General features: G+C 31.6%; 1 protein-coding gene across 1 annotated transcript; it reads left to right on the top strand.

The window, feature by feature from the left end:
• Positions 1-761: 761 nt before the first annotated feature.
• LOC127706759 (Na(+)/H(+) exchange regulatory cofactor NHE-RF2-like) lies at positions 762-14,973 on the top strand. The gene is made up of 5 exons (XM_052211425.1): positions 762-1,251; positions 3,008-3,538; positions 6,866-7,282; positions 8,873-8,913; positions 10,549-14,973. The coding sequence occupies exons 1-5, from the start codon at positions 864-866 to the stop codon at positions 10,765-10,767; spliced, it is 1,596 nt and encodes a 531-aa protein (XP_052067385.1). The 5' UTR covers positions 762-863; the 3' UTR covers positions 10,768-14,973.
• Positions 14,974-15,197: the final 224 nt, after the last annotated feature.

The raw sequence follows: 15,197 nt of genomic DNA, 5'->3' as shown, positions 1-15,197 counted from the left end.
AAAGAATAAGTTGGATAGAAGAGGAGCAAATTTCATTCCCATAGATTGCCGACCAACAAATGCGTTGTTAATCAAAAAGCATATCTTGCTGATATCCGCTCCAAAGAACTTATTTTTATATCAGTGTATTGTTTTTACAAAGTAAGATTTGTTCCTTCGTAATGCCAGGAGCAGATTTAGTCAAAAATAATGTATTACAGAAAGAATCCTTGAAATATATCAGGACCTCCATGCTTCGAATTCAGGATATCCATAAATCCTTGAGAACCTCCTGTAAAATATTTCATGACTCCATAATTCCGACGATATCAAAAATCTTCAGTGAAATGTTATTCCAGGAGGTCCTTGAATATTTCAAGATAACCCTAATACTTATGAATCAAGACCTCCACAATTTAATTCAATATTTATTTTCCACTCAGCACTTTACAAACTCAACAAAGGAGGATAGAAAAGAAATTAGGAGAATAGAAAAACCTGAGAGAAAAACAAAGGATATGGAGGTATTAATCCATGACACAAAATCGGTATGTTTTAGTTTTGCTTTCTCAAGCCACTACCTTGACTATTCCTTAAGAGCGCGGTCTTTCCCCCTCCTTCCAAACTGGTCAATACACAAATTTGACAGCGGCACTTTCCGCCTTCCAAATTGGTCAATACACAAATTTGACAGCGGCACTTTGATGTTATTTTTTACCTGCAGTTGAACTTACCTGGTAGTGTGTAAAACGATTTGATTGGTCATTCAGTGTCATGTGACTTACTGTCATCCGCCATATTGCTCGCCTACCCATTGACACTTTCGCAGGTGGGGATATTTGTAGATTTTTATCAAAAGTTTGTAAAGTTTCACTTGTTCTAAAATGAGTGATCAGGAAAATAAACCAAGACTTTGTCATTTGTCGAAGTGGCCTGACAATATTTTCCCAGGATACGGTTTTAATTTACATGCTGAAAAGGGAAAAGCAGGGCAGTATATTGGAAAGGTAGACGAAGGGTCCCCTTCTGAAGCGGCAGGATTAAAGGAGAGTGATCGTATTGTTGAAGTCAATGGAGTTAATATTGGCAACGAAAACCATCAACAAGTTGTCACTCGTATAAAAGCTGGGGGAGAGGAGGTTAAGTTATTAGTTGTCGATGCAGAAACTGACAGGATCTACAAGGAAAATAAACAGGTTGTTCGCAGCGATCTGCCCGAAGTTGTGTATTTAACTTCTATAAGACCACGCCCCGATGAACAAGATAATACAGGTGAGCGAGATAGATAATTATTTTTGTTAACTTATTGACATTGTAGATATCATTATTGTTTAATTTGCGACAAGAAACATATAAAGTTTAACTTTGACTTAATGTTTAAAGTTCTCACTAAAGAATGTTTATATTTTAATAGCTAGGACCCTACTTGTAAAATTTCCCCAAAGTTTAATTAGCACCACATTTAATATACATAATAATTCTATTATAAAATCTATTCAGATATAGCACCAGTTGTTGATCTGTTAGCATGTACCACATTGCAATAAAACACTGATACTGTGTAATCACAATAAAGACAATGATTAAGGTTAAACAGGTTGGGCTCAAGTCAGGAAAACTGGGGTATTACTTGTTTTCAGGGAACACCCCAGTTTTCTGGTGTTAAAAAACTCCAGTAAACAGGGACTTCTTTTTTCCTTGTCAATTTATGGTATGAAATCTACAAAAGCGCACCTTCTACATGTGATAACAATGTTATATGATAGCAAGTGTTTTTATAAGTTCAAAAATCAAGCTAATTTCAAGTCTTATTTGATGCTCAACTCACAACAAAACAATTCCTTTGTTCACCAATTCATACCTTGATCATCAATTATGAGAAGACAAAAAGATAAGTTAATCACTTAGGCATTTAAATTCAATGAATAGAAAATTTCAATAGAAGTGAACATAATTCAGTTATGATCAGTTACACCTGGAGCATGCAGCTTGATCAACTGATTCCTAAACAAAAGATTTGTATGTTTTTGAGTTCTAGAAAAAACAAGGCTTCACTTATTCATGTTTTGTTGTTCCTGAGATACTTAAAGTATTTACAAATACTACTGATACAGTTAAAACATGCGCTTTTGTAAATATCATGCCATGAATTGAAATAGAAAAAGGAAGTCCCTGTAAACTGGGGTTTTTTAACACCAGAAAACTGGGATGTTCCCTGAAAACAGGGAATACCCCACTTTTCCTGACTTGAGCCCAACCTGTTAAATATGTAGTGACAGGTTTGATGAAGGAAAAAAGGAAAGCTTATATAGCTGACTATATACATGTACAGTATAGATTTTGCTCATTTTGAAGCCCTTATAATGCCCTATAGTTGTTTACAATGTACTAGTTCTTGATCTTTGGTCTCTGGTGTATCCTATATAAATAACATATAGCTGAGAGGGTGATGGAGCAGATTGTTACCCAGAGAAAACATTGTCAACCGCTGCGAAGCCAAGGTTGACGATGCTTTTTCGAGGGGTACCAATCTGCTCTATCACCCTCTCAGCTATGTGTTATTTAATTTATTATACTGAATGTCCTATTATTATTCTTTTTTATAGATGAATTTTATTTAAAAGTATTTTCTATGACGTCACATACATACAACACTACAGGTATTAGAAAAATCGACAGAAGTGAAGCAAGAAGTTTTGTTTTTTTATTTTGACAGTCATAAAATAAAATCTGAGTCTAAACGTAGAACTTAAGCATTGTCTTTAATTACTTAATGTTAATTCAATTCATTATCATTTAAATTATCGATTTTTGATTGGTCTGGACGAGAGGGTGACATTAAAAAAAATTGTCTACCACTCAGCCATGGGATAGAGTAAATTGTCTCCCTCGTATTAGCCAATCAAAATCTTGCATTTTAATGTGAAGTATAATAAATGTACTTGTCTCATTGGTTAAGGTACCACATCTCCTTATATTTATTTTGTTTAATCAATACATCTTTGATATAACAACATTTTTCTAACAGATGATGCACAAGCAAGTCCAAGAAGTTCTGTTGGGGGAGAGGAAGATAGAAAGTCTGAAAGATCAGAGAGGTCAGATCGATCAGAGCCACAAGAACCAGAACCACAGGAGCCTGAACCAGAGATAGAGCAAGTCACAGCTGCCACCAGTGAAATAGAAGTCCAAAGAGAAGAGGAATTAGATTCAGAACATTTACCACGTAACTGCAAAATAACAAAATGGCCTGATTTTCAGGGTTATGGCTTTAATTTGCATGCTGAACGTGACCGTGTTGGACAGTTCATTGGCAAAATTGATGAAGATTCTCCAGCAGAAGAAGCAGGTCTCAGAGAAGGTGACAGGATCCTTGAAGTTAATGGAGCAAATATAGAAAATGAGACACATCAGCAGGTGATAGCCAGAATAAAAGCAGGTGGTGACTGCACAACAATGTTAGTTCTGGACAGAGAAGGTGATGACCACTACAAATCTAAAGGGATTACAGTGTCTTCACACATGTCCATTGTTAAACAGTTGTTAAATCAGCCAAGAGGTAAGCCTAGTAAAAAGATCTATAATAGAGCTGATTACAATTGCTAGCATTCCTTCAAAGTACATTTATTTCATCTAGGTTTTAAATGATATAATTTTAAGTCATTTGTTTAAAGGATGAATATCTTAATTTGAATAATTTCCATATCTGCATATATATTATGGCTAAGATAAATGTGATAAATAATAAAATTTACATAATACTTTTGGTAGGCTAGAAAAACATACATACACGTACATCTAAGTTATACAATTTCAAGCAGGTACAAGCACTTTACTTTGTCAGTTTAAGAATGTAGGGTCCAGTGTGATCATAATGTGTGTAATGACATAAAACATCAGTGTACATGTATACTGTGTAGTAAAAAAGTTTTATTTTCTGGTAATGGAAATGATATGAATCAAATGTAAAAGCCTTTAAGGCCACCCTTAACAAATTCCTTGTTTGATGTTGCCTACCCATGCCTTGTATAGTTGGGTAGGTACTTACATGTAGGTATTGATTTTTTTGGGGCCAAGAACACAAATTACATGTTTTAGACAAGAAAACGATGAAAACGCTGCATTTTAGTTGGGTAGACTAGGTATTAAAGCAACATCAAACAATTTAAATTTTATTTTTGGCCTTAGATGTACCAATTCAATGCTGTAGAAAATACATATTGAACTTATAAAAATGTAAATTGTGTAACATTTAATTGTTGAAAAGACTTTTTCATACATTATTTACATGTACAGTACTAAAATGTTAAGGAGTGACTTATGTGTTCCAATTTATGATACTTTGGATTTTAGAAATGCCTCAGTTGACATTCGGTCTTTGATCAGACACCTTGACTGTTTTCTTCCTCGTTGAAGAAGTTATGAAGTTTGAAAACAAGCATACACAGGATTAAAATTTTATCAACATAATAAATAAAATAAACTAAATTTAAATGCTGTTTTGAACATTTGTATTTAGTTCATGTTTTGAAGAATAACATTTTTTTGTGGATGAATGAATTTTGATTATAAATGAGCCATTTACCTGTTGGCTGAAAAGTTATTTACCTTTGAAAGGTAACTTTCTATCAATTCAGCCATAATTATGTCTTTAATCTGTATGTTTGGCAATACAACACCTTTTTTGATGGATTTATGTGTGGAGAATTATATGGAGGTGTTTGTAATAAGAATAGAATTTAAGCTGTCTTAAAAGAATACATGAACATTTAGTATGTGTATTCTATTTGTTTTTACAGAATCGAAGATAGTACTAGTACAGACTTCTAGTTTTATAACCCAGTATATCCTTATTAGTACTAAGTACAAATTGAAGTGTGTTCAGATTTGTACATGTATGAATTTTATACATGTATATACAATGTATACACTGTACATGTATGTACATGATAAACATGTATCATGGAATAATTTTGTTTGAATTTTATACAGGTATATACACAGTATGTACATGTATCATGGAATTTTTAATACATTTATTGTTTAAGTTTAAATGCCACCTGCATGTGTAGACTTTACATTCAAGTCATTGTACATGTATGTGTAGAATAAGAAGCCATGCATAGATTGGTTTATCAACATCTGTGGTCTGGTCCATTTATACATGTAAGAAACATATCATATATACTATATATATATGTATGACTTTTAGCATTGACTAGGGATGGTTGTTAACATCCTTGTCCTTATATTTCTGATGGACAGTTGTCTCATTGGCAATAAAGGTGAGACATTACTCTGTGTCAACAGATTATTTTATAGGAAAAAGTTATTTGGAGAAATATGACTCTTACTCCATCTATGACCTATACTACAACTTCAGTATACATGTCCAAACCTTGAGGAACTTGAATCAATATCTGAAATCAAATGGTCTACAGGTAACTGTATGGATACATTGTTTGTAACTTGAACAATAAGATTGGTGTAAAGGCATGCATAACAAGTTGTTGACAAGCATGATGCACAGCAGCAAAAGTGCATATCTTGATATACATTTATTACTATAGTTTGGGTGTAACTAATTTGCATGTATGAGTAGTTTGTTTGTACAAGCAATTTATTCATTGACCACTTATTTCACTTCTTAATCTTCTTAATATTAAGAGCTTTGAACAGGATATTTGTAAGTGGTTGTCAGTATTAAGTGTTTGTGGTGAGTTTTTCACACTTGCCTTCACCAGCTGATTATGTACACATATACATACACACCTTATTATTAAACAACTTCAACCAAGTTCCCAAGCCCCTGAAGAAAAGAATTGTGTTAATTCTTCTATGAACCAAAATTTATTGAATATGTACATGTTAATTTATGATATTTGCTGCTGAACACAAAGCAACAACTGTAACTCATCAATCTCCTATGTGTTACTCTTTAATTTGGATGGCATGATTTCATATCAGTAAACATGGTAGATGCAGTACTTTGAGCTTGCTTTCAGTCACAGCAAGCATGCTTTGATACCATATTGCAAGTGCCTTTTCTGTACTCCTGTGGCGAAAGTTGCGGAAAGCGAAGCATAGGGATTGCTTTTCCGGCGACAGTTCTGCCAACGACCGCGTCAACAATTGTTAAGTTTTCTGCTTAAGTTAGTTTGATAGAATCTACTTGTGATAGATCAATAATATTTTGTATGAAGTCACATTACTATCTGTTTCAGTTTGACAACTATTTTGAGGCCCTGCCCCTAGAACATGGTCCAGTGACTTTTAATTAATTAGTAGTTTTCAGTGTTAAGTTTTCTTCTGAAGTTTGTTTGATAGGATTTGCTTGTGGTAGATCAATGACATTTTGTATAAAGTGGCATTACTATCAGTACATATCAGATTATTTTCAGGCCCTGCACACTAGATAATGGTCCAGCAACTGAATTAATAAACCATGTTGCTGTCCATCAGATTGTCTTTTTCTGAATTTTATGCTGACCGACGAGACTTATCTCTGTCTCAACAGTTTATCACTGTACATGTACAATCATTTATATACATGACTACTACATGTACATGTACTTTTTACTATTCCTCTGACTGAGGTTGAAAGATGGGAGTAAGATATAAAAAAAACTTAGCTTAAGCTAACCTTATGTTCATGTGCTTGTCCAATGTCAGGAACATCAACAGTGGTTTAAACCTTAGTTTATGTATACTTTATCTATGGACACTATATTCTATTGTTTTAGACTGTATACTGACCACTAGATGTACCTTTTTGTGTTGTTGGGTCGATGTCTCATTGTAATATATATATACATTTATAAATTTTTTTTATACCCACTTTTCGTTAATTTGTATATTCATATGATTTATTACAATGTATTTCTAGGTGTAAGCAATGGTGTACAACCTAATGAAGAAATCACAAATGATAGGAATCAGGAGGAAGATATATCACCGGATTATTATCCACGTTTGTGTCATATCAAAAAGTGGCCAGATTTTCAGGGATATGGATTTAATTTACATGCTGAAAGAGACAGGAAAGGCCAGTTTATTGGTCAGATTGATGCTGGATCACCAGCTGATGCAGGTGGTTTAAAGGATGGAGATAGAATTATTGAAGTTAACGGGGAAAATGTGGAAGATGATTCACATCAACAAGTGATACAAAGGATTAAAGCTGGTGGAGACCAAACAAAAATGTTAGTGTTGGACAGATCAGCTGATGACTATTTCAGAGCAAAAGGAATTAGTGTTAATGGTAGAATGTCTAATGTTAAAAATATTACAACTCCTGAGAGAAGTAAGTATACCCCTATCAACAGGTACTGTACAAGGCCACAAAAATTTGCAGCCATATAATGACAATGTCATCATCCTCTGAAGACATTTGGTTTCTAGACAATAAATAACTTGAGTATAAGTGTATAGATCTCTATGAAATAGTACCACAAGGTTCTATACCACAAAAGGAAAGTTGGGATTGATTTTGGGGGTAATGGCCCTTACCATTTAAGAATTTTGGTCCAAAAACAAATGAAAAAGGGGCCAAAAGCAAACATATATGGATCTGTATGAAACTGTGCCACAAGGTTCCATACCCTAAAATGAAGGTTGGATTGATTTTGGGGGTTATGGCCATATCCGCTTAGGAATAAGGGGCCATTTGTCAAATTGGTCCACATCAGGGTCTAAAGGGTCCAAAATTAAACTGTTTGATTTAAACAAAAATTTAATGGTAGGGGTTTTTGCTATGCTGAATTGCTTATATAGCTATAAAAGGCCCTGACATAAAAAATGTGAAAAAAATTCAAACGAGAAAACTAATCATGCTAATGGCCTAATTTATGACAATATAATTTGCCAAAAAACAAATATGACAGACAGGGACCAACAGCAACTACTCAGTGAATTACAGGCTCCTGACTCAGGCCAAACACGTACAGAATGTGGCGGGGTTAAACTTGTTTGTGAGCGCTAAACCCTGTCCATATCTCTGACTGTTCTTTCCAGTTCAACATATTATGTCATTCATTTCTTACCTTTCAGACATGATAAGTAAACATGGTTTAATCAGACTCAAAACTCAGTAAACAGGATTCAAATTTTTTAATAAATCTATCCATTGGGCCATGGTAGCCTGTAGTTTTCCTGAATCACTTGTTTGTAAAATATCTATACAAAATGTACAACTGAAAATACCTAATTTTCTGCAAAATAATTAAATAAGACCAACAAAAAAAAGAAACAAAAATTGCTGGCAGGACTACCAGGCTTTTGAGGACATGAATGGAAAAATCCATATGTTAAATGATCTGTCTTTTGAATACACAGAGACTAAGTCACTAATGATCACCTAGCAGAAAAGAGCAGACTCTCTTACTATAAAAGGAAATATATTTATTTACATGTAACTGGCAAGGATTTACATTCTTATGTACAATAATTTTTTTGGCATAGATGTTTTGTGGTGTGATACATTTAAAAAAAAACCAAAGATACCAGGGTTGTAATTGTGTACACCAGGCATGCTGGTCTACCTTATACTTATCAGTGACGCTTGAATAAAAAAAGTTAAAAGGCCTTATAACGTATGAAGTTGAAGAGCATTGAGGACCCTCAGAGCACCTTTTTGAAAAAGGTACCATGTCATTTTCAAAATTATAGAACAAGCAAGTCTCTAGCGTTCTGACAATCAGAACTATCCCAACCAAGAAAAACACTGAGGTTTGCTGTATTCAGATTAAATTACATTTGTAAAAATACTTAGGCCTTTTCAGTGGAACTATAGTCAGAAGACTTACTGTATGAACAAATAACTGGACCTGGATTATTATATGCTCACATTTTCTATACTGTATTTTTTTTAATTTAATCTTCTGTATTTTTGTAGGCTCACAAGTAAATGGTACATCTACAAATGTAACAAATAATGTAAGTATTTTCTGTTGTTCCTGCATGCTTTAGGGTGGTGGTGTTAGTTTTTTGGGGATATTTTTGATGGCCGAGTGGTTTTGATAATTAGTTGATACTAAGGAGTAATAAAAAACTAAAAAAAAGACCCAACTGAAATGTCTGTATTTTAATTTTGATTTAATTACATTTGTTTGATAAATTATATGTTCACTGCACATTTGTCAAAAAATAGTGGATCAGATGTACATCTATAAATTTATATTTTGCAATGCACATGTATATATCTTGGTACATTAGCCATTTGTTTGACATTTCTCATTATATGCTATTAAAGGTTAATAAATTTCAACACTTCACTGACACAAGACGGATGTTTGTAAAAATGTGACTATTTACCCTGGAGCTTGTGTTAACATAAAATACATATAAATTATTGTCAGATGCAGAAAAGCCTGAAACATATTCCTTTTTTTTTAATAGAAAATCCTATTATAATCAAATGTATTGCTATTAAACAATCCTCACATTTTTTCATCAATATGAAAGCATTATCATGATCAATTATGTAGATGTGTACATAAAATTCTTAAAACATTTTTTGCATGTACATATCGTGATCATGAGCAATGTGATTGGGGTAGCTTTCCCCGAGTCTTAAGAAGAGTTTTTGGCCTTTTATGTAGCTAGACTTGTAATTAGTCCGACAATATACATGTGGTTTAAAAATTTCTGAAATTTAAAATTTGTATTCATGGTTAAATTTATATAGGATGACAGTTTGTAAAAGTTGTGACTTTGAAAGAGTTGATAAGGCCTAAAATAAAATATTGTTTGTTTCCCCAATCCCGACCGACCCTGCAAAAATGGTCCTACTCATAAAATTTTATTGTCAAAACTTAGTCAAATATTATTTTATTCATTTCCGATTTTCAGGCTTGCCTGATCATCCGATAATGTTCAAGCTTTTTGGAAAAATAAAATTATTTCCCTACCTACCTACCCACACCTGCTTGGCAGGGTCGGGATTGGGGAAACAAACAATATATTAATTTAGGCCTAACAATTCTTGATGGATTGATTGCTTATTGGTTGCATAACTCCCAGTGGCAAATATTTCATATTTAATCAGTTTAAGACTAAGTAAACAATGAAGAAGTTCATAGGATCTGCAATGAGTGTGGGCCAAGAGATAGCACTGATTATTTCAATATACATTTATCAGGACCTTCACCGAAATTGGAAATTAAATATTTATATTGTTAAAAATCAATAAGATTTAATCATCCTTTAGTCATTAACATTAAAAAAAAATAAAGCCATATATCTTTACCTTGACTGCCAATAGGGTATATTGGCTTATTTGATAGGATCAGACATTCAACTTCTGAGCCTCAAAAAGGTCATAAAGACAAGAATTTTAAGAGAAAAAAAGAGAAAATGACTAAAAACCTTGACCAGTAACACAATTACATGTGACATAATGCAAAATAGAAGAAACGAAAGATCTGATTCTTTTCTTTGGACAGGGTATTGCATGATGAACCATTGTGATTGATAATATTGACATGCTTTTAACATCAGTCCCAAGAAGATTAGGCCAGGAAACCTGAAGTATATACTTGTAATAACTCCTGCTTTAACTCTCTTTTCCAGGCTTCACCTGTCTCCAATTCATCATACCAAACAGGCTATGTACCACCCAAGCAAGAACCCGTATCCAGGCCACCACCAACATCTAGTAATGGCGGAGTCGACTTTACAAAATTATCAGCAAAAGAAATGAGAGAATTAGTGGCTTCCAAGAAAAAGAAAGATCCTAGGAAAGAAAATACTGACTTTAGAAGGAAATATGATGAATTTAATAAGCTGTGAAAAAACAAATTATTCAATAATCAAATATATATCCAATTAATATATATGTGAGTTCCAATGCAAGTTAGTGATGGTTTACAATCAAGTATTCAGTCCTGACAAACATTCCGTTCTGTTCCAGGTGATCTAAAGATAATTAAATAGTCTAGAAGATGATTTATTACAGAGAGAATGTAAATTGTGCTGTATGATTGACATTTTATAATCAACTAGACTCTACAAAGTAGAGCTATTGTTATTTCATTCCCATTGACATACTTGTATGTTTCATATACATGTATATTATTCAAGACCAGGAGCTTGGAAGTCTAGAATGGGGATGTACATGTAATTGTTGAAAAAATGTGTATTCTGAATGTTAAAAAAATGATTTGGCATGAATAATCTGTTAATTTACAAAAAATTATACAATTCATTACACAATATTTTGGGCAACTATTATTTGTTATTTAAAAGAGCATTCTAAAACTTGATAGTATGAAATCAAATGTGAAAATCTGTAAGAATTCTTAAATGTTTAGACTCAGGAAATATTGTTTTCATAGTGGTTTCTATAAAAAAAAAAATGCATTCTTTGAATTTTTTGTACTACCAAAGTATTCAGTTTTACTCTTGTCACATATATTGTTTTGAGGACGATATTTTTTCTAATTCATAAAGCGGTTGTGAATTGAGTCAGATATTATAGAAATAAAATATTTACGTGTATGTATGTAACTTATTGGCATCTCATCAAATAATGCATGCTTGATCTTTTCAAGATAGGAAAAACACAGCCTTTAATTTCCACAACTTGCTTATTATAATTTACAATAATTAATTTAGTGCTAATTGTTTAATTGTTATATTGTGTTTGCTCAAGAAGAAAACTGGCATTGTTTATCAAATCTCTTCATTTTCATTCCATTGATACACTAACTTTTGAGAAAAACACTATTTTTTATTTGAGGGTTGTATCTTTTCATGGAGATTTGTTGAATTTTAAAAAAAATCTTAGAATGTCATGATTGAATTTCTAGATGGAAATGTTTTCATGTACAGAATCAAAACAATAAGAGACTACAATTAAGAGCTCAACATTATTAATGTTTGAGAACAGTTTTACAGTTGAAGAATAGTCTCACTAAAATTTGACATTCTTTTGGTCAATGAAATTAATTAAGATTTAGGTGACTTATTATTAAGATAGTAATTGGAAAAATTCATGTATTTTGTGATAATAACATTGTCTCAGTCATTTTTGTCAGTTGTTCATTTAAGAAAAATGATATTTTTATTCTATTATATTTTTATACATTATATATATGGGATTATTGTGGTATAAATGTGATTTTCCAGATAACATTAACAGAAATATATTCCAACTAAAGCTCCTGTTTCATAATCAACTCTGCTTTTCTCCAAACTGTTACATCTGTTTCTTCTAGGTCTTAAAAGATATGCCTTCCTAACTGTACAGTTCCATGTTCAAAACGGCTATTGTTATGTTTTTATTGTCCAAAGAATTCTTGTGGCAGCTGAGTGTTAAAATTGTCAACGACACTACATAAAAACAGAAATAAATTATCCTGATTGTCAGTATTATAGAGAACCCTGAAAGTGGATAAATTTTAGTGAAGTTCCAAAATTTTGTTAAATGGATGCACAGAATTTCACAGGTTGACTGATGGAAATACATAAAAGTTAAAGAAAGAATGAATTGAATTTTCATATAGAAATGAAGTTCAAAATAGCCCTTAATGTTTTAAAAATTATTGACGATATGGTATCAATACTTTGCTTGGATGTGGAATTATTTTTATCAATACATACCTTAAAAGTATTAAGATATGAAATATTTGTATTACAACCCAGATATTATTGCTCTTTAAATTTGTGATAACAAAAATCAATAGAAACAACTGATTAAAATGTCTACTATACCTGTTGCTTAGTTGAGATAACATTTAATTTTTGGTTAGAACTAGAGCATTGTAATAATCTTTCTCCTGGCAATAAAGCTATCAATTTAAGGAGCTTCAAAAGTTTATTGCCACTTAGATATTTTCATTTGGAAAATTACATTGTCATGAAATTTGAGTTGTTTTTTTTTATATTGGCATAAATTGAAAATTAATTGTGAAATGTAGATCAGAATATTTATACATGTAGTTTTGAGTTAATATTATTTACAGTATAAATAAAAATGCAAGTTTTGAGCTCTATTTTGGTCATTATGCAATCTAACTAAAGTTGAAATGTCATCTTGGGAAGTGTAATCTCTCATTATTTAGTCCCCTTAATTTAGGTGTGTACTGTATGATTTTCTAAGACCAACAGGTTTTCTAAGGACCATGAAATATTTGCAAGGGCTCTGTTTTTCATAAACTTGAAATTATTGACAATAAAATTGATGGAAGGTTATTTGTAAAAGATCTTTTGAGATAAGCAGCTGAGCACATGGTAACAATTAATTCATAAAAGAATAGTGCTACTATTGAATTTTATAATTTAATTGTCATTTATTTTTTTATAGAAACTTCTAATAATGATTTTACTAAGAATGTATAAGTATTCTTTCAATGATGCAAATACACTATGGACAACGAAAATTTAGCTATGTTAATCAAATTTTGGGGAATTCTGCATACTTTTAAAATTATTACTATTTTAACAATTGGAGAATATTTGGCTTTAACTGATGTAACAGCTTACTAATTTAATATATGATTTAACATTGTAACTAGCATTGGAGTCTACTAAAATAGAATGGCCATCCTGCAATGTATATTCTTTCCACATGTTTGTATTTCTCTTCCTTGTATGGATATAATGATATCATGTGACCACATTGCTGTACTTTCATTTTCATGGGTATATGATGTGCCAGTTTATTGCCTTTTAGTATAGAGGTTATTTGTCCAGAGTAAAATGTGATACATTGTATATAGATATATTAACAGTTAACTATAGAGTGTATATAATATTAAAGATATAGAGTTTTATATATACACACGTTATATTAATTCTGCTTTATTCCCAAAAAAAAACCTTGTGATTCACATATTCCTCACCTTGTGTGTTTAGATCTACTAGTGTGTATGTGTTTATGTTGGGCATGCTTAATAGGTGCAATTCAAATGTTATTATTTCCTTTAAATTGAAAATATACAAAGACTCACTGCAGTTGTGCCAATAATTGAAAACGTTTCATGGTAAATTACAAGCATTTTGAACAGTATTTTTTTTAAACTGTTACTAGGCATTTGCTTAAAATATTATCTAAGACATAAACGGTGTTTAATCTCAAGTTTATGCTGTGTTTTTATGAAAAATAAGGTTGTTTTCAGATTTACGTATTTATTAGTACCAAAGTTCCTGGATCAAGTTGTTTATTGTTTATATTTTTACACAAATTAATGCTTTTCTATATATTTGTGTTTATATCCTTTTGTATAATGATTGTTATAATCAGAAGATGATGTCCGGACTCTTTATTTTAAAGATGACTTAGTAAATGTTTTCATATAATGTCAAGTGTTGTTCCTACAAGGATGATTTCTACATTTTTTATAAAACTATTTTCTCTATTGATCAGTAAATGAAATGTATGCCATCTGTTGAAGTTTCAATAGATTTAAGAATGATTCACCTACAAGACGAAGAACAAGACAATTTTATATATTTATCTTATGTATATTGTGTAAGCATTTACAGAATTTTATTTCTAATAGTATTATTACGAGATTATTTTGATTATTAACTGTTGAAAATGCATATCAAAATTCTTTCAATACAAAGACATCGATCAGCAGTAAAATTAGTTAGTCCGAAGGTGCCTTTAAGACGATTGACATTTGATTCTATTGAAATAGATGCGCAAATGCATGAAAATCTTTTCAAATGTAAAAATTCAAAAATGATTTGATTCTGTTCCATTTGCATCTTCAAAGAAAGTCTATATATGGTACTTATAGAAATAATCTGTTAATTAATAATATTTTTCTGTGATAGTATCAATATTGCATTCCAATTCTCACTGAGAACTGTAATTCCTTTATTTAAACCAAATGCAGTAAACTGGTCGTTGTCTTTCCAAATATTTTTATTGACAGCATTTAACAACCAGACAGATATTGTCTGGTAACATCAGACCAGCTGTGAGGTGTATTGTTATTGTTTTGGTTTTAGTTTGAAGTATAAATATCAATAAAGGGCATATTTTAATGTTGTGTTCTCCTTGAATCTAGGAGTTTTCTTCAAAATTATAGGCATTTTAATTGCAAAGTGCATTTGTTTTATGTATGTTTTCCAAAAATCATGGTAGTACATTTTATTTTGTAGCTTTCATATAATCAGCAATAAGAACAGTCACAATCATAATTAATTGTTATGGAATCAAGTTGTAAATACTTTTATATTGAATGTTAAAAGTGTGTAAAACTATGGAA

The sequence above is a fragment of the Mytilus californianus genome, unplaced genomic scaffold (genome assembly GCF_021869535.1).
Source record: "Mytilus californianus isolate M0D057914Y unplaced genomic scaffold, xbMytCali1.0.p SCAF_6, whole genome shotgun sequence".
Classification (NCBI taxonomy): Eukaryota; Metazoa; Mollusca; class Bivalvia; order Mytilida; family Mytilidae; genus Mytilus; species Mytilus californianus.
This window is presented reverse-complemented; position numbering and strand designations above follow the sequence as displayed.